The sequence below is a fragment of the Dicentrarchus labrax genome, unplaced genomic scaffold, assembly GCF_905237075.1.
Source record: "Dicentrarchus labrax unplaced genomic scaffold, dlabrax2021, whole genome shotgun sequence".
Lineage (NCBI taxonomy): Eukaryota > Metazoa > Chordata > Actinopteri > Moronidae > Dicentrarchus > Dicentrarchus labrax.
Window position 1 is genome coordinate 4,165,195 of NW_026136715.1, and position 26,636 is coordinate 4,191,830.

The 26,636-nt window shown below is 39.6% G+C and overlaps 1 protein-coding gene across 23 annotated transcripts; it reads left to right on the plus strand.

Annotated features, from left to right (window-relative positions):
* On the plus strand, nucleotides 1-26,532 carry tpd52l2b (tpd52 like 2b). Of its 23 annotated transcripts, none has more exons than XR_007887576.1 (11): nucleotides 1-255; nucleotides 3,572-3,729; nucleotides 5,011-5,159; nucleotides 7,718-7,777; nucleotides 14,736-14,783; nucleotides 17,423-17,443; nucleotides 18,583-18,684; nucleotides 20,852-20,878; nucleotides 21,872-21,916; nucleotides 22,474-22,591; nucleotides 23,146-26,532. XR_007887576.1 is itself a non-coding variant. In XM_051424392.1 (11 exons), exons 1-11 carry the CDS (start codon nucleotides 237-239, stop codon nucleotides 23,230-23,232), a joined length of 765 nt encoding a protein of 254 aa, XP_051280352.1. In that variant the 5' UTR covers nucleotides 1-236; the 3' UTR covers nucleotides 23,233-26,532. The 23 variants fall into 23 exon arrangements, 21 of the variants coding, with proteins under 21 accessions (XP_051280352.1, XP_051280353.1, XP_051280356.1 ...); XM_051424392.1 differs by having other exon boundaries at nucleotides 22,474-22,522; XM_051424393.1 differs by having other exon boundaries at nucleotides 21,875-21,916; nucleotides 22,474-22,522.
* The last annotated feature ends 104 nt before the right edge of the window (nucleotides 26,533-26,636 follow it).

Below are 26,636 nucleotides of genomic sequence, written 5' to 3' on the forward strand. Positions count from 1 at the left end.
GGCGCACTTAAAGCTGAGCTGGCTGTTGTGGATCTGAGTCTGTTCCTGTCGACGACTTTCTCTGGAGTGGGAGCAGCAGCAGCAGCTTAAACAAAAACCCACAAAACACAACCACCAGGAAGACTTCTGGCACACTGCACCAGTCTGCTATCCACCATTTCACCCCAGTCGAGTTTAACTTCCGACAACAACTGAACAAAGGAGACATAAAGAAGGAGCTCTGTCCAACCGACGCCATGGACCCCGCCAGTCAAGGTAACGTTAATTGTTAGCTGGCGTATTAGCTTAGCTTTAGTGTTTGGCCCACCGGGACAGTTTACGGTTTTAATAAATTACCGGCAGTGTTTTATCTCTTTTTTCTTTTTTTTTTTTAAAAAAGCTACTTTGTTTTTAAAAGTTGAATGTGTTTTAAGAGGTAATACATGTTTAATAACCGAGGCAGTCGTGAGCACAGGACGGGCCCCGCTTGGTTAAATGACAGGGACAGCAAGTGAAGAGGAGGAGGAGGAGGAGGAGGAAGAGGAGGGAGGAAGAGGAGGATCGTGTTACTACTGCCACCAACTCCTCAACCCGATTTCATCTGATGTGACAGACATTGATTCAGCTGAGAAGAGCTTGTAAACACAACAGGGACTTAACGAGGGGAAGCTTGTTTTTGTTTTGGTGGTTAAAGAAGTAGAAACTAAAACTGCTGCTTTTTTATTTTTTTATTATTATATAACCTTCCCCACCTTTTTGTTTATGTTGTTTTTTTTTTTTAATGTGAAATACTTTGCATTGAAGGCAGTAAACAGACATTTTGTAGACACATAACATAATAATCTCAATCTGTTTCCATCATTGATTAAACTCACGACCCCTGATCAAGTGACATTCACATTGTATTCAATGTATAATGATAACAGTACAGAACAGCTGATGAACTGTACAATGAACCCAAATAGTGAACACAACAACTGCTGCAAGTTTGTGTAACACGAGCGATATTGAGAGATTATCGATCAGAGATTGATTTTCCTGATATTGTCTCTCTCTAAAGTTCATTTAACAATCATACATACTACCTAAACTATATTAACTTAAATTTAAAAAAACCCAGATTTCATTTAGTTTTCATACGAACAAACAGAATGTTAAAATATATCTTCTTACACCCCTGATAATCAATAAAGGAGAGATACTGTTTCAACAAAAAGCAGACAAAGCGGCGATATTACTGTCATATCACCTAAATCTGAGTTTATTTCCTCAAAACCTTAACAACAATAATGTGACTGCACTGCAGTCGCTCTTTTGCTGCCCCTATTTGATCTGAGAAGAAGAAACAAGATGTTTTTTTTTTAGACCAAATACAAGCAAATACATTTGGGTATCCACCGATATGAGTACTTTATACTCATTAACACGGTATCGGAGTAATTTTGTGTTGACAATTACGAATTCACGAGCACAGCATCGACCCGATAGCTGATACTGGTATTGGTGCATCCCTAATAATAATAATAATTTTTACTGCACAACATATTGTGGCAGCACGTTTTTCTTTCCGTATCTCCGAGTCGTTACAGCCCCAGAATCCCTCTGGGGACGTCCTTAATGAGACCTCCGGGGCTGAAAACAAAAAATGACGGACATGTCGTGTCGCATCAGGCTTCCTGCGGCCTCGGGATGAGCAGCTTTTAGGAAGTGATTAAAGATTGCCTACATTTGTCTTCAAGTGTGACGTGAACTAGGGCATGTCTGTTTTTAAATAAAATCCTGCTACTACTGTTTCCTATGTGATGCTCTGAAACCTGAGAATAGGATTTCTGGATGAGCTGGGGGCTTTTTCCTGACTGATGCATCCTCACATGACGCTGCTGTCAAACTCCATCCCAAGAGAATTTCGTTAACACTTATCTGGGATGTACCTTTTGCTTTTTATGGGTCCAGTTTAATGTGTTTTTTCGTTTTAGGAAACAAATACAGTCAGGAACACCAACAACAGAAGATGTCGGGTAAATTAAATAGCAAGGACGCATCACAGAAACAGCAAGAAATAGACCAGGATGCAATGCAGCAGCGAGGTTGGGTTTTTAAGTGAGGGCTGTGATTGCATCCATGCCTCAGTGTTTACAGAGTGGTTGTGCCGCTAGTAAACCAACAAGAAGAAGCACATTATGAACTCTACGAGCAGCTAAACCTTTCACTGAAAGCAACAGAACTTGGACTGACTCTGGGTGTTATCAGAAGGCATTCTGGGAAGTGTAGGAAATCCCCTAACTGTCCAAAATTCCAGAAAGAAATCATTTTTTTTTGTAGTCAGCACCTTTTCTGCTCTCATATGAGCCTTGTTGTCTCTCTCTCTTTAACCTCGCTGCTGTTATTCCTGCGGGCCGGTCTGAATCATTCTCGGCTGAATCAATACACCTTGAGGGTGGAGCCGTCATATCTGTAGCCAGCTTGTGTGCGGACGTTAGTGCTGAGACTGTGGATCACCCGGTGTCTCCAGTGCTGCCTGCAGATAATGCTAATCTTGGGTCTTTTGCAAAACTTGTTTGTTTGTTGTCTGATGTATTGTGCAAGCCGGTGTGCAGTCAGTCGTGTAGACGTAGTTCACTCAATTAGGGATTAAAGGGCAAACTCAGTGTTTCATTCAGAGCTTCTTTCACGCTTTAAAAAAAGTAAAGATTTCAGTTTAAGATGCTGGGGATGAACTAAAAGACAGTGTCTGTTCGCTGATGTGGAAGTGGGTGTGTCTGTAAGCAATGCAAGGCGTTGAGTTTAACTTTCATAATGGGCTCGCCCACTGAATAAATACTGTTTGAATGTTGGACTTTAACTGCATACAGTCTATTTTTACCCAGTGTTTCAGGCTGTTTCTTTCTTTCTCTGGTTGTGTCCTCCATGCCAGCTCCGGCTGTGCCAAGCTCCTGTATCTGCCAGAATTAGGAAGGTGTCCTCAGGTGAATGACGCAAGGTGAAGTCATTGTCATAGAAATGCTGACAGGGGAAGATTTTTGGTGTTCAAACTGGTATTTTATATGCTGTCAACTATCTCTGGATGAATTTAACTTACACAAGAATAGATTATGGCTGTGTTTTGTTCTGTTTCTTCCTCCTTTTTGTTTGTATTCATTATTTCTGGTCGACTGTTTCGCAGCGTTCCTGTTGCCAGAAAGCGAAAGGTTTAACGGTTCTCAGACGGGTCTTAAGTTACTCTCCCAGAATGCAGTGCACCCCCAGGCTCTGCTAATTGCTACTTTCTCTTCCTGTCGGATATCTCCTGCTGGCAACGCTAGCCCTTTTCCTGGCCTTGGTTTCTGTGTGTGAAATAGATACGGAGAGAGGGATCATCTGAGTAAACCACTCTCGGCTTTTAACACTTCAGCTGATCTAATTTGTTTACCCTTCTTTCACTTTCCCATTAACTTTATCTACTCTTCACCTTGTCTTCTCCTCCTCCCTTCCCTTTATCCCATCACCTTTCTCCTTCTCTCTCTCTCTCTCTCTCTCTCTCTCTCTCTCTCTCTCTCTCTCTCTCTCTCTCTCTCTCTCTCTCTCTCTCTCTCTCTCTCTCCTGCCTCTCCAGATATCAACCTGAACTCTCCTAACAAGGGTCTTGTTGTGGATAACACAGACAGCCTGTCCGACGTGCCGGTGGAGGGAGCGGTGGGGAACTCAGCCAACCCTCTTCCACCCGGCCTGACAGAGGAAGAGGCTGAGGAGCTCCGCACTGAGCTCACCAAGGTAGGGCCCGGATGATCAGGTGTTTTACATTTAATTATAGGCTACAGTAGTAATGTGTGCTTTGCAGATGCTGTAGAAAAGCACCCTTGCAGTGAAGTCAGAGGAAGACCTTTGATGGGTTGAATAAAAGCTTCAGGGAGCTCTGATTCCAGTTTGTGGGTTGTTGTTTTTTTATTTTTATTTTTTTTACATGTAACTACCTAACCTACAAAGAGTGCCTTACAATTATTTAAAAGTACCAAAACATCAATAATTGTATACCTGACCCTTCCTAAATGTCCCCTTTCCTGAACTTAGATGTGCTTTGTGCTCATCTGTGTTGAAAGGACAGGCAAGATGCTTAAAATATAAAAGCGACATATAATATGTAGTCACACCTTAAGCAAAACAAACGCGAGCAAACTAGCTGAGTAACGATTAATGTAAAATAATTATCTATCTAATGTAGAAATAGCTAGCTAATCATTGATATAGATTAGAGTTTTGTTATCATTAGCTAACTAACTTGATGTGATTGTACGTTGCTTTTATATTTTAACCATATCGAAGTAAAGGAAAGGAGACAGTTGACCGAGGTTCTGACCTCAACTGTTATTGGAGCACAGAGCAAACAGAGTCAATTGCTTCTGGCTGCCCTTAATTATTATTATAACAATAAAATGTTTTAATGTATGTGTTTTTAATTTAGTTAGTTATTTACCTCTTTATTTTTGTTTTTAATTATATAACTGTAAAAGTCACCTATTGTTGTGTTTAAATGTACTCTATAAATAAATTTGTCATAATTGTTGACATTTTACGGACTAGATACATAATAAGCCCTTGTCAACGCAGACATTTTGGCATGTGATAACGGGATAAGTGCACCTGTAATTATGACAATGAAGGCTGCTTTTCATTTTAGATAAGGTAGTGACAGAGTCAGAGTATTGTGAATGCTCACTCACTGGTTTGGCTAACTTGAATACTTAATAGAACAAAGCAATCAGTAATGTGTGTGTGTGTGTGTGTGTGTGTGTGTGTGTGTTAGCTCAACCTGTCAAAAGTCAAAATATCTAATGCCTGTTGTTTTATCAAAAACACATATTTTTTTCAGTTTTCTTGGTCTCTGTAGCTGTACAGGACATAAATGGATTTAGACACTTAAAACACTCCTGCAGAGTTAGAGCCATGGCAGCCTGACAGTTTGAGACTGTGGAATTGATCATAGAAGAGGGAAATGGATGAATGAAAAGGAAGCCCCCAGACTTAACTCTTTCTGATGGGTCTGCTGTGTTTTAGGTGGAGGAAGAGATCAACACCCTGCGTCAGGTTCTGTCAGCCAAAGAGAGACACGCTGCTGAGCTGAAGAGGAAACTCGGCCTCAGCCCGCTCAATGAATTAAAGCAGAACATCACCAAGAGCTGGCAAGACGTACAGACCTCCAACGCGTAAGTATTAAATCATTTAAACACAACAGATGAGACAGAAATGCACCTGAAGTAGTCCTATAAAGTATTGTTTTTCTTTCTTGTCAATTCCTTCAGTGATCTAACAAGTTAAAATATACACAACCAACTCGGGCTCCTCAGGTTTGCTTGTGAACGTTCAATCACAATCTCTTCGTAGCTTCCAATATAGTTTCTCTCTGTCCGAAAATCTGAAACATAATCACATTTGTATTTATTACATACTAAACAAACATTTGGACCTTGTTACCTGGAAGGTTTATCAGATAACAAAACTTTGCATTGCGGTTTACGATGAAAGGGATTTCACAACTCTGGAAAGTTATCAAGGCGACAATCATGTTATCTTCCCTTTGGCGAACAGGAAAGTTAGCCCGTGTTTAATAATGTTACAAAGTAGTTACGGGAATGTGCCCCTAAATGTATTTGATGGGCCAAAACAAAAGTTCAACTTTTCTGCTGGACGAACCTTTTATATCTTTCTGTTTCTGTTGTGTTTTCTGGTCTGAATGTCGATCTGATCACAGCATTAGCCACAGCAGAGCAATGAAAACCTCGTCAGAGCTCCACCTGTTGAATGTTAAAAACACAATAGATATTTTATCTCGGTTAAAAAGATGACATCAGTACAGTAGAGTTGGAAATGCCTGTTTGGTTTAGGATATGGACAGAAAACCTTTTGTATCATGTTTCAGATTTTATGGCTAATTTAAAACAAGGAGCATTAACAGAGAGTCACCATGTATGCAAACATTATACAAATGTTTTAGCAAGATGGAAGAATAAACAAGGGTAATAGATTCTTACTAATCCAGTTTGGTTTTAGGAAGTAACAGAGATAAGATAAGACTTTGAGAAATAACAGCCTTCTAAAATATGTCACTTACAAATGTTAATAAACATTTTTAGAACATTTCTTTTTACCCCAAGTCACGATGAGCAGCCCATTGAGATGAACCTTGAATCCACACTTCCTGCAGACGTTCTCTGATGGTAACTGCTTTATCAGAAAGAGCTAGACACAAAATGACTCATCCTGTGGTGACACATCCCGGCGTCTGAAGTCTTTAGATTAAGTCCTGCAGAGGTTTACATTATAAAGGATGACTGCAAACCTTTTAAACAGAGGCTGCTTCCCTTGACTTTTATCAGACATAATAATCATGTTTTTTACAGTTGCTCTGATCATGGTTGTTAATCATGCTTGTCACAGTTGGGGAACAAATATGTACATGTTTTTTGTTGTTGTTTTTTTTTAAACCCAGCAGCTGCTCTGTTTGAAATTAAATTTGATGCTTTAACATCATCAGAGTTTGGCAGTTGATTTTAGTCACTAAAATGGTTAAAGATATGATTACACATGATTAATTGAGCAGCTGTAGTTATTGACCTCAGCAGGAGGCGTTCACACAGGGTGATTTGAAGAATCTTAATGAGGATGCAACAAACTTTCTCTGTAAAATGATACTGCTGAAACTCATTGTTGTTTGATTTCAAAGGGATTTATTTAATTTTACATTTTAAATCGCCTCATTTAGGAAGCATGTAGAATATTCAGCACGTTTTTATATATATATATATATATATATATGTCAATGTATACACCAACAAAATATATAAAATATTACCCCCGGAAATGCATTTGTACAAGAAATTGCAAAAAGTTGTGACCTGCTGCGATCAAGACGAAAATCAACACATTTATATTGACTGTACACTTTACTTTGTCACACATTAACTGACCCAACAAAAAAAATAATGTCCAGTATTAAATATTATGAGGACATTAATTGGTATGTACAGTAAAAGCTCCTGTTACCAAGTCAGACAAACAAGGGAAAAAATGTTAGATTTTTCTATTTAAGGCTTAGGGGTGCCCTCCTCTATTAATCATTTATCAGATTCCATGTGGTTTGTGCTGTTCACACTGTCATATATGAGCAAAAAAAAAATTGATTTGGGCCACTTGTGCCTGCAGTGTGAACGCAGCCTAACAGGGTTCAACAATAAGGATTGTCCGATTAAGTAAACCTTAGTAAAATTTCAGTTATCCTGTAAACAGTTGGGTGGCGTTAGAGTATGTGGGTGAGAGTCAAGAAACGCAAGGTGGATAAAACAAGGTTGTTTTTAAAGCTCAGGTTTTTCAAAGTTTTCAGTATCTCGCTTGCATGGCACCTTAGAGTGTCTTTGTGGGTATTTGATAACTACTAATAAGTTAAACAATTTGTATACGGGCAAGTGAAAAAACCCCGTCAACGTTGAACCCTACAATACGAGTATTCGCTCAGAGAACGCAGCCTTATAAAATGACTTCAGTAAATCCCTGACAGCCTGAATTTTAGTCTTTATGGTGGCAAGAAAGAAAGAGAGTTAAAGGACAATAACATAACTATTTACTTTGTGACCATGTTTGATCAGTTGTAACTTAATTCAAACCATTTTTGGGGGGATTTTCTAACCCTGGCTTTCTCTTTGAGCCAGCTTGCTTAAAGTCCATGCTGAACCTCTACAGCTTAACACCCTCATGTCTCTGTTTCTAGCTATGTGAGAACCACTGAGAAACTGGGCGAGTGGAATGAGAAAGTTACCAGTTTGGAGCTGTGAGTCCATGCACTGTTTGCTGCTCGCTCAACGGTGATGTCTGGGCCTTCTGCTGTGTTTGCTCTCTCACGCTCTGACTTTTACTCACTCAAACACTCTGAAACCTTCACACCTTCTAACCATGTTTGAGAACACTTTCATTTCAACAGTTGCTGTTTAACTTCATGTCTTTTAGGGGGGGACAACCATTTATCTGTAGTCTGTTTACTCTGTTTGTTCATGCTTCCAAATACGTGTGCATTCATCTGCTGAACTTTATTGGAGAAAGTGAATTTCTGTTTCAGGTATGATTGAGCTAAACTGGAGCGAGACCAAGTTTAGCAGTAGTTCCTGTAATTGTAATGATGTCTTACATTTTTATACATAATGGATTTTCTGGTTTCCTTAGCAAGCGTCTTTGACCTTGTTCGTGAGCTTTTCTGAGTCTGAGGGACCTACTTTGATGGATTCAGGTTCAGTACTCCTGCTCCTGTTGCATGTGGGGCTCGACTTGTAGCACCGAAGTGGAATTTGACGCGTCTCAGTTCTAACCACTGCAGCCTGAGTTACATAACTGATTCACCTGAATCTGTGTTTGTCCACTGTGGCCTCTGACTCACATTTTAGTGTTTGATAATCAGATTTTTTTAACGTGGTGCTGTAGGTCGAGACGGTTCAGTTTTGAGACGTGGCAGGATTTCTTTAATGAAAGTAGAGCTACAGGACTAATGTACGTAACGAGGATAATTTAGATCTTTTTCCTCTTTCTGTTATCATTTATCATTCTCTGTTTATCTACAGATGGGTGACAAATTAAAGGAAAACCAACAAAGTGTCTTAATAATGTGTCGCCAGGATAGCTTCTATGCAGCTTGGCATTGATTCTACAGGTCTCTCACCATTCATCTAAATTATATTCCCTCATTTGTTCTTTTAATGATGGTGGTAACTGTACCAGTCACACACATTCGCCCACTTATCAACAGTATGGTGAATGCTGACTCATCTGACCATATCACTTATTTCCAGGTCTCTGCAAACCAGAGCCTATGGTTATTTTCAATTATACCATACTGTGCACCTGTGTGGAAGCATCTGCATTCGTTATGTTTCTCCACTCACTTATTGAGGTTTTCTTTTGATGTGTCACTCGTCTGTATATCCCTTATCTGTTAGTTTTCTTTCTTTCTCTTCAGTTTTCTGCCTCTACCTCCTTCCTATCAGTGTCACCCGTCTGTTGTTTTACTTCCTCTCACAGAGGTCAGGTGTCCTCTCTTCCTCCACCCAGAAGTGATGACACATGTCCTCCTCTCTACTTCCTCTCCAAATCTTTTGTATATTTTCAGCTTTCTCAGATGCTTCCTCTCTGCTTTTATTACCAGTGGCCAAGCTGAAGACTGACACTATTGTCTGTTTCTGTTTTTGTCTTTTTTGAGTTTGTTACACAAAAAGAGAATCTTTTTTTGGATGGGTTGGAGTCGATGAGTTCTGTGCACAGAAAGGTTAATAATGAAAAGTCGAGGCTTTGTTGTAGTATAATCAGGTCACCCAATGGTTATTTAGCTTGTCTGGCAGCCTCTTTGTGTTTGTTTACCTAGATGCCCTAAATTGACCATTTTATATGTCGAAAATAAAGACTCTGTTAAAGCCATACACTGGTAATGGTTGCCCATGACATAATGATTTCAGCCTGAGGGCTGATTGGCTAAATCAATTGGCACACAATGGAGAAACAGAAATCATGTAATGATATAATGAACAGTGTTGATCTGATGGCAGATCTAGCCGGTGAATGAAGCAGTGACTTGCAACCATTAGTAATTAGCCATGTTTATGAGTAGATTATGATACAATGGGCTCCTGGCCACAGACATGTAAAAGGCGTCCTGCCTCATGATGCTTATGATTGTTTTGTTTTGCGTCTTTACAATGAAATGTTCCAGGTTAACAATAACTCTAGTGCTGAAGTTGGTTAATAACTGAGCCTGAACTTAAGTATTTTGTTCATGTTGGAGATAAAGAGAGTCTGTTCAACTCGTTTTCAAAGCCACCACAGAGCCACACTGATGCCTCCCCATAGATATTTGTTCAAAATACTATAGGACATTATATGAATCATAGAAAAAAACATGTGGTGCTATTATTATTATTATTATTATTATTATTATTATTATATATTGTTAGTATGGCTATTCTGCTGTCAAGCATATTTCCATTTCTTGAGTAATTATAGTGCAGACTTTGTAGCTTAGGTTGTGCAGCAGTATTATGGAGGAAAAAAATCTAAAATATAGGTTAATAAAAATAAATCGGACAGATACTCAATATTAAAGGATTAGAAGAAAGAATGTAGTCTGGACATCCCCTATGGAGCTATTTGATATACAAAGAGAAATTGTGTAATCCATTTATTACCAGATTTTTAAAAAAATGGTTTGTACTTCTGCTGAACGAATCTGGTCTCAGTAGTTGGCAAGAAAAACACAAAATCAGTGAGTTTTCTGCCCGTTTCCACCATGCTGCTGCTGCTGCTGCTGTAAAGTCTGACGCTAATGGAATTTTCCACATGGCTGCTTCTGAAATGAACTGGATTGGCAAGCTTACTCAGATAGTTAGGCTAACCCTGACAGGGTGACGCTGCTGACACTGTTATTGACTTTTACACACACACATACGCACACATTCACAAACAGTGGCAGGTGCACCCTTGGTCTTGGTTTGTAGTGTTTGTTCTGCTTTCACACACAGAAATAGACAGACATGTCGGCGCACACATATTTCCCACACGCTCTGTCTCGAGTTTCAGTTATGGGTTCGCTCACACAACCAGAATAATTGTGATTATTACACATATTTGCCTAGAATACAAGCAGAAACAAGGGCAGGCAGGCACATTCTTGTTGTTTTTAGACCTACACATATGAAAACAATTCCAAGTACAGTACAGGAAAGTGTGTTTGTAGCTGTTACCCATACACACACACACAAACACACACGTGTGCGTGCGTCGTGCCTGGCGACCAGACGGGCAGCTTAGACTTGCTGCTGCAGGAACAAGTGGGAGGAGAGGAAAGGAATGTGAGAGAGAGAGAGAGAGAGAGAGAGAGAGAGAGAGAGAGAGAGAGAGAGAGAGAGAGAGAGAGAGAGAGAGAGAGAGAGAGAGAGAGAGAGAGAGAGAGAGAGAGAGAGAGAGAGAGAGAGAGAGAGAGAGAGAGAGAGAGAGAGAGAGAGAGAGAGAGAGAGAGGTTAGAGAGTGCACAGAGCTGAACTGATCCAAACAAAGAAATAAGTGGGTTATGAATTATGAATAAGTTGGAGGCACAAAGACTCGGAGTGGGTTGCCATGAAAACTGGAGTGGGTGGGGAGAGTCAGTCAGCTGTTGTACTCAATTTTCAGCTCAGTTAGGTGTTCTTTGTTAGCATGACAGTAAAAATTAATAAGCATTTCTTTCTATATTTAATTTGACAAAGAAAGTCTAACCACCTCCCCTGTAGCCATGTGTGTATTTCACCCGTTAGTATTTCACTACTCTTTCTACACAAATCTTTAGTGAATAAGCTGATTGAACTGTGATTTTATTTCTCAAAATAAACATGCAAATGTTAGGGAGACAAAAACCTTGTTGCTATCCAAATTATTGTGTACAACTACAGCGGTTACACAGTGAAGTGGTGTATGGACAGACAGTGTACTGTGATAAGGCTGCTCTGTATGAAGTCACTGTGCAGTACAGTAAGCAGCATTGTGCGGATGTAAGTCAGAATATAGAGACTGGCCTTGTCTGGAGCAGAGCCGTCTCCTGTTACTGTAATAGCATTGAACCAGGGGGGAAAATGTACCGCTGCTATCTGCTAGGTCATCTTTTATGTTATTACTGTGGTGTTTTTGCTCCGAGTTTACTAAAGATCATTTGAGTCAGTGTGAGCAAAACTTTCCTGTGGCTTTGATGTTTGAGTTTCTGTTGGTGCCACTTTCTGTTAATCCTAAACAAACCTGTTGCTGCTACTGTAAATGTAGCATGCATCCCTTGCTGTGTGCATGAAGGTGCAGTCACACTCGCACCAGTCTGTGAGTAGTTACTCCATCTCTCACTTGTGAAACATAGGAACTTAATATTTAAGGGCAAGCTCCGGCCGATTTAGGGCTCCTTACTAGAACCTAGAACTCCTTACTATTCTATTTGTATGTTTTTATTCGCAAGCCAATCGCTGCAAAGGCTTTAATGTGACATGTAATTGGCCCGCTACCGCAGCTACAAGCTACAGTCTGTAGTGGTGAAGCCGAGCGGAGTGTATCTGACAGAGCTGGCAGTTCAGCATGCCGAGATGCCACCCAACCGTTGAAAAGTATGGCTATACTACACACCTGTGGCGTAAAAATAAGTACATAAAATGCGGAAGGATTATTTCCGGGAAAAGCTAAAGATTCAAGGGTACTGGTATTGTAATTATTTTAAACAATTCCCAGCTTCTATAGAAGCCTGCACCAAATTCAAGCATGATGTTTCAGTGCAATCTCCAGCTGGTCTGGCAAGCCTTGAAGTTCAAATGACAGCAAGTGACAGCATCGTATTCATGCATTGCTTGATTTATAATCTCTCTCATCAGTATTTATTCATTGCCCACATCAGAACTGCCACATCACATCCACTTTGAGTGAAAGAAATAATAAATAGAAAACTGCTGCTGAATATATCTTCATTTTCTGTCTTCATATCTCGTGTTTTTTCAGTGTTCATATGATTGACTCTCTATACTAATTTGACTTGCGATTTAATTGAACGTGGTTCATTGGTTTTGCATTAGCAGTCAGAACATACTGTATATCCAGAGGACATGTGGTGCACTGACAGCCTGCACACAAGCTTAAAGATATAATTTTACATCTCTGGAATGTGATCGAACCACTTTCTTTCAGTAGGATATATTCGTATATGTAGCTGTCATGTCTCTGCAGCCACTTAAATATACAAGTAATATTTAAGCTGTTTACACTGCTGGCTGTGTTGAGTGAGACATTCACAGTGTTGGGATCAGGAGTCTTATGACCACCTGTGTTCAAACATTCAGGGATCAAAGCCTCCACCAGATTAATGTAAAGTGAGACCTCCTGTCATTCTTCTGCCGTGCTTCCGTTTCTGCTCCGCTATTGTTTTAGCGGGCAGTCAGCACAAACACACTTCCTCTCTTTTTGTAGACACCGTACAGGCCTGACTCTGTGTATGTGTGTGCTTTTTAAAAGTATGTGTTCAAGCTTGCTTTGCCTCTAATCATGAACAGGTTGTGCTGTCTGGTGTTTGATCTATTAACCGGTTTGGTGTTTGAGAGTTACCATAGGACAGTTTTCCACACTAATGCATCAGCTCTTTCAACTTTTCCACTAACTTTGTGCTTTTGGGACATTTTACCCTCGCAGCTTCCTGTAGATTTCACATACAATTGACTGAAGGCAGTTTTAGGCAGTTAGTCAGAAGGGTATGCAGGGAAACCAGTGCCTGCTATCAGGAAATACTGGAGTTTATCTTGTGATCAGCTGTTTTTATCAAAGCATCTATCCTCATCTGCTTCTCTGTACAACCTGCAGAGTGACTCTTGACAGCAGTAGGTGCAACAGCACAAAATAGTTTACAACTTTCTTGTGTTGTGACCCCTTAAAACGAAGCATTGCTTACATGTGACCCCTCATCATCACCTACTTCAGTGTTGTTGTTTTTTTACCCTTTGATTAATTTTTTGAATCCTGAAGCAGTAAAATTCAATTGACAAGAAAAAAAAAAAGTTTTCCACACAAAAGCTTTATATAATGGCAATCAGTTATCATCTTGCAACGCCATCAGGTTGATTGGGCGACCTCTTGGGACCTTGATCCCAGGGGGTAGATAATAATGGTAAAGTCGTGGAACAAGATGGTCTGTAACTAAAATTCTTGAATCAAAATATAACAGTTTTACAGAAGTTAACTTTATGCAATGTTACCCTATGTTAGTTATTTGCTTTCTCAAAAGTTCAGCCTCTAATATTGAAGGAGGAACTACTGTTGTTTTCCTGTAGCACTAGAGTTTTCACACGCTGCACAGCAAGGGTTAGAGTTTGTGGCACCTTTTTAGAAGAGCTGAATTAAAGGTCCAGTGTGTAACATTTAGGAGGATCAACCCCCAAAATAAATGAACTATAATATCCATAACTATGTTTAATTTTGGTATAATCACCTGAAAATAAGATTCATATTTTAGTTACCTTTTTAGAATGAGCTTTTTAAATCTACAGACGCTGTGTGTCGCCTTCCATGGAGGCCGTCGTGTTTCTACAGTGGCCCATAATGGACAAACCGACCACTGCTAGATGCCACTAAATCCCACACTGGACCTTTTTTTTCAAGTATTTTATACCACAAAGGAGAAAAATCTGACTCCATTATAGCAGATACAGTTATAGAGATATGGATGGGTGATTCCAAACACTCTGCATTTTAGTTTAGTTTTTATGTCGTCATAAATAATGAAAATAGATCTTGGTAAACTGGGATTATTCAGTGTAAACAATTTCTCATCCCTTTGACCTCATTTTGTGTGGCTGATATTCAGTATTCTGCAGTATTAAATCTAATTTCTTATTCATTTTCTTTCCTTGAAGATTTAATTACATTTGTTCTTCCCTTTGACATTATCTGTAGCAGATTTCTCTGATGAAAGCTGGACAAAATATCATATGATAATTTGTGATTACATTGTGTTATGATGTCATTTATCCTGAAAAGGAAAAACCATCACCAACTGCTTCTGTTTAATTGTCAAAAACCTTTAAACATCCAACTGCACGTCCACTAAAACCCTTCAAATCCAGTGCAGTCCAAAACAAACGTTTGGAGTTGGTGTAGAAGTTGGAAATGAGAAATCTGTAGGAAGTGTAACTCTACTGTACTGTATTGTGAGTATGTGTCTCTTCCCCTGTGTCATTATCCTGCTGTTGTGTCTTCAGATATCTGTCTGCCTCAGCCACTTTGGATGACATTGCCCGCTCTGAAGCGTGAGTTGACCCCTTTCTCTTTTGTGTTCTTGTTTTGTTTTTGTAGATGAGCTAAGGTTTCTTAAAGTGTGGTTTTCTTTTGGGGGATTTTTTTTTTTTAACTTCACTATCCATCCTCTTCTGTTTCCGTTTTGCTGTTTTGATGGTGAGGGTGTCGTAGTATGTATCTATTTTAGATTTTGAATGAGCACAACTCAAAATGATGATACAGTACATACTTGTCAGAGTGTTCCTTCAGTGTGGAGGGTCGGCCACGTTAATGGACACAGTGTGTGTTGATACTCAGCCACACCAGCTTATCTACAAAATTGTATTTGCTCAGTTCCTGTGAACCATCTGCCGCTGAGCCTTGTTATGTGTTAGAGTGGCCCAGCTGATCGTGATGTAGGCCTTTACCCAGGATACGTGTGTGTCTGTGTGTTTGTTGTGTGTGCATACAGCTGGTGAGGGAATGTTTATTTCAGCCTGTTGTTAGTTTTTGCCAGTTTGGGTGGATTTAAGTGGATTTAAGAGTGCATATTTCTGAGTATTGTTCTGTACAGGGGTATTTGTGTTGGTGTGTGTGTGTGTATCTATGTGTGTCCATGTTTGCAGGTGTAGTTTGACCACACCTGCTGACCTTGTTAATCTCAGTGAGTCACCATTTTGGATTCCTGTTGTTAGGCCAAGTTCCCAGCTATCCACTTTCTTAAAGGATTAGTTCAGCATTTTGGTAAATAGGCTTTCTAAAACGGTCTTTCTCTCTGAGAGGGGAAATTAGAAGGTCGATGTTATTCTAATGTCTGAGCATTAGGTATGAAGGTCGAGCTGGGGGGGGCTTAATAATTTTTGGGGTAAAAAAGGGCGGGAGAGAGAAAAAAAAAATTAATTTTTTTTTGAGAAGCCTTGTTCTTAGCTTTACTGGAAAACACTGAGCAGTTCTATTTGTTATAGTTAGCGTTGGCCTGTTTTTATTATAGTTTTTTATCCTTAAATTAAATTATTGTAGGTGATTTTAATATTCATGTGGACTGGAGAGAGCCAGGTTAGCTGTTTCCTCTGCTTCTTAGAAAAAGCAAAATTATAGTATTAGCTTTATCCAGTAGCACCTTTTTATAAACAGAGTTTACAATGTGATTTTGACAGGACAATGCACATCTCACCGTCTGACGACAAAAAACCACAAATTTCGCTTGTTTTTCAGTCCTAAAAATCTCTAAATCAATCTCAGGTATAAGATTATGCAATGTCAGTTCGAATCTAAAGAGTAACACTATGCAGAGCTGTCTTCGTTATGCACAACCTAAAAATACCCCGCACAGCTAGAGAACCGGCATCCACCTAATTTATCAGTTTCAGCAGAGATAGAACAGAAAAGTCTGCACACCAATTAATCTCCTGCTGTTTGTGTCTCCTGACAACAGTACAGCCTAAAATCAGTACACTGCTGTTAGCATGCGTTAGTCACCCAGCACTCAACAAAGTAGAATCAGCACACTGATTAGTCGACTCTCCTCTCTTCACCTCTTGTAACCGGAGATAATGCTTCATCAACAAACACAAACTTTATTGTCATTGCACAGAGAACAGATACTGAGGTAATGAAATGCCAGACCGGATGTGCAAAACACAGAGTGCAGAGTAATATTGGCAAATTTATACAATGACAATAATATTAATTGTGTGAATTCTCTTTCATTTATTTTTCATCAAAAAATTTGTCCATGTGTAATTTGTTTTTTCTCCAATTTTCATGATGTAGAAATGTTTTGATTGTTATCATACAAAAACATTTAATTTGTTTATAGCTCAACACCTAGCTTCAGTGTATTTACATCATAGCGGAAAGGTTACTCTTATGTTGCTTGCAGTAACCAAAACTTTTCTTGTGTTGTGAGCCTGGAAGGAGCTTTTGGCCTTTAAAATCTTAGAATTTAGGTGTTGGTATGAATGATTTAGGAGCACTGCTTGGAAGAAATAGGCAGGTAAGACAAAAGTAAACAGGAGCTCCTGCAAACTGCACCACATGGCAGCTCAGTATCACTGATGTACTGTATTTTAGCTGGAATAAAAACTAAAAATATATATATAAATGTACATATATTTTCCTGAAGGATCTCTACTTTAATCTCACATCTAAATTAGACATCTGGACCTACATGGTGAGTGTTCTGGGTTTTATCTTGAGCAGTATTTGGCAGCAGTCCATTAAGGTTAATGATCCAAGCTGAGCAAACTGCAGTGCTCCACACCCAGCCAGATACACAAAACTGCTAGTGCCATAGTCAGGCCACTGTTTGTGAAACACTTGTGGTATACAGTAAGTCACAGTACAGTTCTAAGTTGTTGTTCTACTTGTAGGTGGATTGTTATTTGATTTAGTACTTCTGCCCTGTTAAAATATCCTTGTTGTGTTCCCTGTCTGTTCCATCAAAGAGAATAATTTCCCTGGAATTTTTCATAATTATAAGAATCAGTTTATTTCCAAGAAGCTCGTCGGGAGCCATTTATTTGAACTGCTGAACCGTAGCTATGGTAGGAGGTAACCGCGTTGGTCTGAAAGATACACTTAAGATGTTGGAACTAAAAGTATGCTTCAAAACCACCCTCATCCCAAACTCTCTGAAACTGACAACCTGACTGTCGCCCACTTTGTGCAGAGATGGGCCAGATGTGTGGAGGTGAGAAAGGAGTTTCAACTTTTCTCACTGGGAATGTCTTTTAAAGAGTGTCTGAAAGTGTGTGCCATTATCTGCAGCTCCTCCCTCTCTATAACAGCAGAAAAAAAGCTACAAACGCTCTTGCTTTTAGACTTTTACCCTTTTGTACAAACTACTTCAGTTTGTACCCTTAAGTGTACCTTTCTTTGGGGGCTAAATCGTTGTGCTACCTGCTGCAGCGAGCATTGACAAAAGGGTTAAGCCATAGATGAGAAGAGAAGAAAGGCTATGTTATAATAAATAATTTCACCTAATTTACATTGTATAACACATCATAGTTGCATTTTCCTCATCAAAATACACTGTTCATATTGTGATACTTTATATAGAGGCATACCCTGAGAGATGGGGTTTGTCAGCTTGAGTGTTTTCATTTTGCCGTCATGCGCACTCTTCCATACAGTGAAATAATAAACAGAAACCTAAAGTCTAAAGCCCTTGGCTGCAGTGGGACATGCTGAATCATATCTGCCATTAATACCGATGGGGCTCTCATTGCTTCTGCTTCTTAGGGATTACAGGGGGTGTTTCAGGAGAAGAATTTGGACAGTATGCTGAAATGGACTAACTCTTTTTATATTGTGAAAAAAGGAAATCTCTTCTGGTGGCTATTTTTTGACGCCTTTTGGCCTTTTGGCACTTGCTTGCTGTGACGTCTGACTGTATTTGTGTGTGAATACTAACCATTGGGCTGGTGAATGCTGCACTGTGGGATGGAGTAACTTAAATCTCTGTTAGCTTTTGTCTTCATGTTCCCTGTGGTCACATGGTTTAGTCTAATTTACCTCCTGTTTTTTTTTTTTTTTTTTACCCTTCTACCCATCTCCCTCGTTTTTCTTCATCCTGTCGCTCCATCCATTTTGTTTCTTTCTGCTCTCGTTGTTTTTTTCTCCATCCATCCTCCTCCCTTCTTCTTTCTCTTGTCTCTCCTTTTTTCTCCATCCCACAACTTCATTCATTCCACTTCATTCCACTCCAACCATCTGTCCTCCTTTCCGTTCTCCATTGTTCTCTTTCCATTCTCCTGTTCCCACCTTTCCTCTCTCCCTCCATTCTTCCATCCCTCCCTCCCTCCACCTCCTCCTCTCTCCTCTCTGCAGATACAAGAAGACTCAGGAGACTCTCTCCCAGGCGGGACAGAAGACCAGTGCAGCTCTCACCACAGTGGGCACGGTCATCAGCAAGAGACTGGGCGACATGAGGTATGACGCAGCAGAGCCAAAATGGCCGTCGCGCTGGCTAGGCTACAAGAACAAATGAGCAGAGTGGACAGTGTTGAAACAGAAAGATCCCAAACCCAGAATGTCATACGACTGATCTGTATTTATTCTGGGAAACTGAGGGAAGAAGATAGAGGTTTGAACTTATGAAAACGTCAAACAGCTTGAGCTAGCAGCTCAGTTATGTTCTGGTTTTTAGAGTTTGTGCATGTAAACATAAACATCATCAGTTTGAAGTCAGCTGAATATTTGGTTACTGCGACACTGTCCACTGTTCTTTTTTTCTCGTAGTGCTGAATTTGTCTCATCTTGCTGACAAATGATCAGCTTCTTATGCTCGTTCTCTCCTCTAACCTTCACCAGTAGTGCTGTAAATGCAGAACTGACTCCAACACATCCTAGTGTCGAGTACATTAGTTCATTTATGCAACAGCTTTAACGATCACTCGAGGGGTGGTTCAACGTGATTTTAGTTTTCCATCTGTATAAAATAAAGATGTGGAACAGATTTTTCTTTTAGACATGCACATTTTTTGGCATCAAATACGTCAACAAAGTGAAGGCTTGTATGTCTTGGAGGTAAAATCCAAGATGCTAAATTTAACTTGAATGTAAAGCATTTTAAGTAAATTAGGTTTGTTTTTAAGTAGTTGAACCATCCCCCAGATGTACCTACTTTTTCTTTTCACCCTGGAATCACCCTCTATGTGTTTATTTGGCTTCAAACTGTACCGAGTCCCTCAGGTCGTACAGTGCCAAACATGAGAAAACATTAGTAACAAGACGTTAGGTGATAAAGCAACAATTCATCGAGTGTGATTGAGGGGTGAGAGAGAGAAACCACGTAGCCGTAGAGAAACAAATAGACTCTGTGAAGATGCACTAACCACTGACTCTTTCACATCTAACTCTCATCTCTGATGGCGTCTTGTTGACTCACGCAACTGTCTGTAATTAAATTAATGCTTCCATTTTTCCACCCACGTTTGATATTTGCTCCTAATGCAAGGGTGTGTGAGAGGAAGTGATGCACGGCTGTCTGAGTGTACTGACGTGTGTGTGTGTGTGTGTGTGTGCGCCTGTTGTTCAGTGGCTTCTCGTACATGATATCACACTAACATACTTCAGCGGTTTTGACCTGTTTTTACTCTTTATGTGTCTATAATGTCTATCCCAGCATGCTGCATGTTTTCCTTTGATTCATCCACAGTGAATCCTCCGTAACAGAAAGACGTACTCTGATTAATTCTTGTTCTAAATGTCCCTGTTTTGCTCCTAGTTACAGTTTTCAGTGCAGGTTGTGTTGCTAAAACGTGTACTCTGGATTAATTATCAAAAGAAACATAATAACTACACTTACTTGGTACACATAATTGTAGTGAAGGAGTGAATACACAGTATGAAACTGCACATTAATTAATCGGAAACAGTTCCAATATATTAAAGACAAGAGGTCTGTGCTTTCAGTTACTGTAAATTCTCAAATAGTGGCCATTATTTAGGACATAATATTATAGTGAGGCCTTTTATTCCTGATTCCCCCTGTTTCCCAGTTAATGCAAACTCAAAGCTTCACCCTTGTTTATCTGTTGCTTTGATGAATTCAGTATAATGTCCATTTCCAATCAGTCCAACAACAGAGTCCGAGTCATATCAGCAGTTCCACTGTCCAGCATTTTTTCCAGATATCAGGAAGGTGAATAATGATATCTGAACATATTAGACTCAACTCTATTGTCTGTAGCTTAGCATCGATCACTATTTGAATACCTTTTTTATATGAAAAATTAGATTCATTTAATTGAACTTTATTTCACAGCTGAATAATGAGAAGTGACATTTGAGCTTGTTAGACCTCCGTCAGTGTTTAAAGTGTAATCGTGAAAGAAATCACATTGGTATGAAGAAACCCGACAATCAGGCTGCTGATAGAAGAAACAGAGTCACTTAGTTACACAGCAAACACATCCCTGCTCTGTTTTCCCCCCTCTTCCTCCCGATCCCCCTGCTGATAACATTGCTGCCTCTCCCCTCTGTGTTGCTCTTGTCAACTGTTCTGGTTTGTGTTTGCGCCCTGATTCTGCTGCTTGTGGCTCACACTCTCTCCTCCTTTTTTGTTTTTTAATCGCTGCCTTGGTTTGACCTGCAGAGCTCTACCTTTCTCTAATTCCTTTAGGTAAGACTGACATGTCCTAGCAAAACAACAAAGAGTCCAATGACCCAGTCGTGTGGGCCTGATATTTATTGTACCGAGAATATTTAACCCATAGAGGTTAAGCTCTGCTGTTTTTGCTATTGATACTTTGACTTTATTTTTTATCCAAACTGCTATTTACTGCTGGTGTTTTTTTTAGAATAAAAACCTTGCATCCTCCTATTATTTTATTCCCTAAGATTGCCTTAATGTATTTTCCCCTAATACATAGATACTTAGCATGCAGCCCTTTGCTGGTACTTTATTTTATTATTAAATTAAAACAGTTATCATGATGCTGATACGTTTAGCATCATTAATTGAACCAAGTGATTACTGAGTGAAATCTTCTGGATCATAATGCTGTATGTCTCAAAACAGAGAGCACACACGTTTAAGATGTTTCATGAAGAAGTGTTCATGTATGTTATTATATATGATGAATACATTTACCTGTTACAGTTTTACACAGTTTTAAGGCTGCGATGGTTTAATCTACTTAAAAATAATCTGCAACCATCTTGATAATAGATTAATCATTGGCAGAAAATGCCTCTCAAATATGGAAATTTAAAATTAATAGGAAGGTTAATCGATAATGAAAACAATTGCTAGTTGCAGCCATACAAATTGTACATTTTTGTATATTCAGATGACCTGTTGTACTAGTATAATTAGCACCAAATTAAATAGTTCTTTAAGTAAAGAAAAAAGTTAAAGAGAAAGTAATTTTAGGAGTAATTAGTACAAAAATCCAAATCATGTGTTATAGAAAGCTAGTACTATTCATTTGACAATGTTGTTTAAAGTACATGTGAATGAGAGATAACAAATAACCACCAACAGCATTTTAACTTGTGTATATCAACTGCATTATATGTGTGTGTGTGTGTGTGTGTGTGTGTGTGTGTGTGTGTGTCACTGCTTGCTTTATAACACTTGCACTTCTGTCTCTTCTCTTTAACGCTTACAAAGTAGCAACTATTCCATTCGCCACTCGATAAGTATGCCCGCCATGAGGTAAAGTAACACACAAACCTGCTTCACTGTACTCTCTGTCACTACTGCTTCACTGTAACTCTGTGTAACTCTCTTTATTACTGTATCACCCTTTCTCTCACCCTTTCTTTATCTGATGTCTGTGCTTGTTACGCTTCTGTTTTCCTCTCCAGATTTCTTAACCGTGAGATCTTTTTTAAGTTAAAATCATGAGTGGACAAGACATTTTTATCTTCTGTTTGAAGCCAATTTATAAAATTTAGTTCATTATTTGCTTGTGATGTTAAGCCCTGTAGTGCTGCTACCTTTATGTCGTCTTCTGTATCATTGTATAATATAATGTTGTGTCAGTATTAGACAGGGAGCATGTTTAATACAGTATTAGCATGGCAGTGGACAATAAAACCATGAAATAATCAGTTAAAATGTGTTTTCTTACCCATGTTATAAGCAAATACACACATACTTTTTTTTAGTGCAAGTTTAGCAAATAATTTAGTATAATTTAGGCACCATTGCCTTTTAATGATGTGTGTTTTTGTGTGAGTGTAACATTATTTTATTTGTCTCATCTGCAGGAACTCTGCAACCTTCAAGTCATTTGAGGATAAAATGGGGAACCTGAAGGTGAGCGGACAGTAGGGATGCACCCAAAGGCCACGATGTGACTGATCCACAGTTGCTTTCATTGTCATTGTAAGATTTACATGTTTGACGTAAAGATTATTCCAGTTGTAGCATGAGTAGCAGCTTCAGTCCAGTGTGATCTAGGGTTGGGCGTTATGTTAATATTTACCACCATCAGCCCAACAACCGGAGATAAATCCAATATATGTGCATGTGTGTGCTCTGGCTCTCTAATAAAACCAACCTCTATCTAGGGTCAAACTGGTCCAAATAAACCCAGAACTCACTGTTTCTACAGCAGTTTCTCCTCTCAGTTCAATTTCAGTTCAATGTGAACGTCTGTCACTGAGCAGCGCTTCTTGTTCTTCTGAGGCAGACCATAAAATTCTCCAAATAACAAAACAGCGATGGACTTGTACAGTACCTTCATCCAGCTGCCCAACCCTAGTGTGACACACTGCGTACTAAAAACCTCTTTAGATGTATTATGCATTGTGGTTTTGGGACCCGCTGATGGATTTTAAACTGTAAACATCTACAGGAAGCAAAGTGCGTTGAGTCAGAAAGCTGATGTCATTAAAGCTGATAATCAATAACACTCTGGTCTGTTTCCTCTCTCTCAGTATAAAGTTGTCGGCCCCAGAGGGAACGGGGAGGCCGTCGGCTCCCCCACTGACACCACCCCCACTCAGGAGAACCCACCTTTCTGAACGCATCCCTCCTCCTCCTCCTCCTCCTCCTTCTCGCTGCCACCTTCCTCACGACCTGAGACTGTACTGTTATCACCTCACATCGCTGAGTCAGCCCTGACCTTTGACCCTCCACCTCACCGACCCTCCACCACTCACTGCGACCCCCCCGCGAGGTCTGTAAACTCCGACAGGAGGCAAAGTGGGTTCGAGGTGGGACGAGCCTTTCCCGCCAGTCCCATCACCGCCGGTCCCACGGCCTCCGTTCTTCTGCCTCGCCATTGAGGAAAAGGAAAATGTTTTGTTGATGTCTAAACCTGAATAATTTACAGACCTTGCTTTGCTACATGTCCACCTCCTGCCTCTACTTCCTCCCCAGTTAAAGCCACACCTCCTTTGTTAGCCTCCTGCACTCCTCAGACTCCTTTTTTTTAAAAAACAGGTTGTTACTGTTTCAGCACTTGGCTTAAAAACAAAAAAGGCTAAAAAGGCATTATGAGATGTCGGGTTCTTAAACCAAACATCACACTGAATTCTGGGATTGGGGTTCTTCTGTAATTCTGGGTAATTCTGGGAAGATACGCTGCAGTCATGCATTGAAAAGTAACCCTGCAGGTGCATTTTTGGGCCCCAACTCAGAGTTTAGGAACCAGGATGTCTGCAGAATGAGGGTGGAGGAGCTTTTTTTTTTTACGGGCATAGGCAAAATGGTGGTTTTACGCTGGTTACACCTACTAATTCTGTCTTCTTGTTTCCGACTGCTATCATGTACTTTAAATAATGTATTCACACTGTGAGCAAACGCTAGTGTCACCACAGTAACCCCGCCCTGTTCTCAAACTCGTCCTCAGTTTGCTTCACAGCTCTGCAGTCGGCAGCAGTGTGAAGTACGCTCGTAGGTTAGAGGTTAGTGGTTATATTGGGAGGGTGGGGTGGGGGGGGATCCAGCACATCTCACCCTTCTTAGACCCACCACTGCTACATGCATGTGCATATCTCATCTCAGTTGTACCATACCAATCATGCAAAGACGACCGAGGTCTCGTGTAACACCCTAAAAAAAAAAAAAAAAAACACCCCACAATGTAAAAACAGACAAAAACCTTAAACCATTTTGTATTAAAACTATTTTACACTGCTTTGCATAATGTTTTTACATAACTTTTATCAATATGTATAAATATATATGAATAAATATATTGTCGCTGATGCTGCTGAATGGTAGTAATCAGGTTGGAAGGTTTAAGAAAAAGCGGGGGCGAAGGTTAAACAAACTTAAAACAAAGAAACACTGTGGGTCAGTTTCACAGGGACGAGTTATTGTCTGTCAGGAGTTTCTTCTCTTCATGGTCTAAAATTAAATAAATAAAAATGTTCCCACGTTTGTGAAACTGACTCATTGACGAGCTGCAGTCGTTTTGTACCCGTGTGGGCACAAGACGGATCAGACCGAGGCCATAAGGAACACAATCCGACTGGTTTCATTTGATAAACGCGTTTGATCTCAGATGTTGCTGCTGCGACATGTTAATGCTGCCATTTGCAAGTCAAACTCTCAAGGGTCGCAAATGATTTGAAACCACTTTGGCTGTGTTTTTGCTTTTCAGCCTGGGTTTGACTGCCGTTCACTCAGTGTGAGACGACGCTTTGCTGTGTACACTACCTGGTGAATGTCAACGCTTTCTCTATCAGCCTTACTCACTTTAACTGGTTCACCTGTTATTCTAATTTAGCTGGTAGAAAATAAATTTCATTTATGTTCCTTTTTTTTTTTTCTTTTCAAGTTGTACAGACTGGTTCGATTGAAGGAAGGGGAGTTAGCGTTAAAATATTTAGAGTCCGGCGAGCCACAAAAGTCATGGAAAACCTCTCGCTGCCATAGTAGAAACTTTGCCAACAACCCCTTAATGCACTCCTTTAAACACACTAAATGCTACTAAATGCCCTGATCGCACACACACACGCTGCATGAGGCCAAACTAACACAAACGTTTTGTACAAACTCACTGTTGCTCCTATTATTGTTGCACCTTCAGAGACCACATAGTGATAAATCCAAACTCCAGGGCCTCAGAAACAGTGACAGTAAATGTGAAGGCACAGAACTGTGCAGCACTGTCACTTTTCTCCTTGTTTCCTTTTATTTTTTTGCTGATACAAGGGCAACATCGCCTCTGGTGGTTTGACAAAATGTTACACTGCTGTTTATCCAGTTAAAAAAAAAAAAAAGCAACTCGTGGAAAAAAAAATAAAGCCAAAATCCTCGTCAATCTTGAGTTGCTGTTGAGGCTCATCGTTTTTCTCAAAGCACTGAAAGGTGTTTGAATGTTGCCTCTCACGTTGCCAAATACGTTTTTCACCCATCACAACTACAAAATGTTGCTCTTGTATCCCGTCTCAAAATGTCACGGGAGGTCTAGATGATTTAAAACTTTTTCCCGGAAGGTTTAGAGTTGCTTGTAGAAAATATTAAAAGATGAACAAACATGAAATGAAAATACACTCGACTTACAAACAAACGTTCCTGTCAAACTGCTTCAAAACCAGTGTGCCAGTGTATCATAAGTGTATTTTCTTGTTTGTGTTGCTCATTTTGGTAGTTAATATATTCCTGTTAGGTGAATTGTTATGTTTTCTTTTGGCTTTCTGTCTGTTCGGAGAGGTGGATTTAGATAAGATTTCTTATTTGTATAAATGATTTGCCATCAGTTAAAAACAAATTGCCAATATTTAAATATCTGTTACAGAATCTCTTTCTTTCTGCCTCTGAATCTCATGGAGTCTCTGACTTTACTGCTTCGCCAACATGAAAAAGACGCAGTCGCACACTGCAAGAATTATTGATCTCAGCTCATTTACTTTAGAATTTAACCATATTTCTCTTAAACAAAGTGGAGAAACTCACTCATAGTTGACGCTTTGGTGGAGCTGTGATCTCCCTTTTGTGCAAGACAAATGTGATTTGAAGGATTAAATGACTTCTTAAGATGTAATTTTTTTATTTTCTTTTTGCAGTGTAGCCGTTTGTGTAAAGCTGCAATCAGTTTTCGGAGACTGATGATGAAAAAGGATGATTACTTTTTGTTTTGGGTGCCAATGGGAAGTGCAGCACAATGGTGAGCCTGCTCAGAGCCAGCCGCTGCAGAGGCTGGAGGACAGTAGAGTACTCATAGCTTTATTTAGGTCCTGGGATGGGCTGATGTAGAATATCAAAAGGGATCAGATTTGGAAGATTATGGCGAGTTAATTAAAAACACTTTGGTTTTTTTTTTGGTTTTGTTGTATATGTTTGGATATCAATAAAGCATTCCTTTAAATGAATGAGTGGTGTTTGGTCAATATATACATATTACTCTCAATTTACTAATGAACACGACTAATATTAAATAAAGTCGCTGAAACTGGGTTTGGTGGCACATAAAATG

Coding starts and splice junctions, on each gene's coding strand:
- tpd52l2b (XM_051424392.1), top strand. Junction 7,778..14,735: donor AAAGTTACCAGTTTGGAGCT/GTGAGTCCATGC, acceptor TTGTGTCTTCAG/ATATCTGTCTGCCTCAGCCA. Junction 21,917..22,473: donor ATAAGTATGCCCGCCATGAG/GTAAAGTAACAC, acceptor TCTCATCTGCAG/GAACTCTGCAACCTTCAAGT.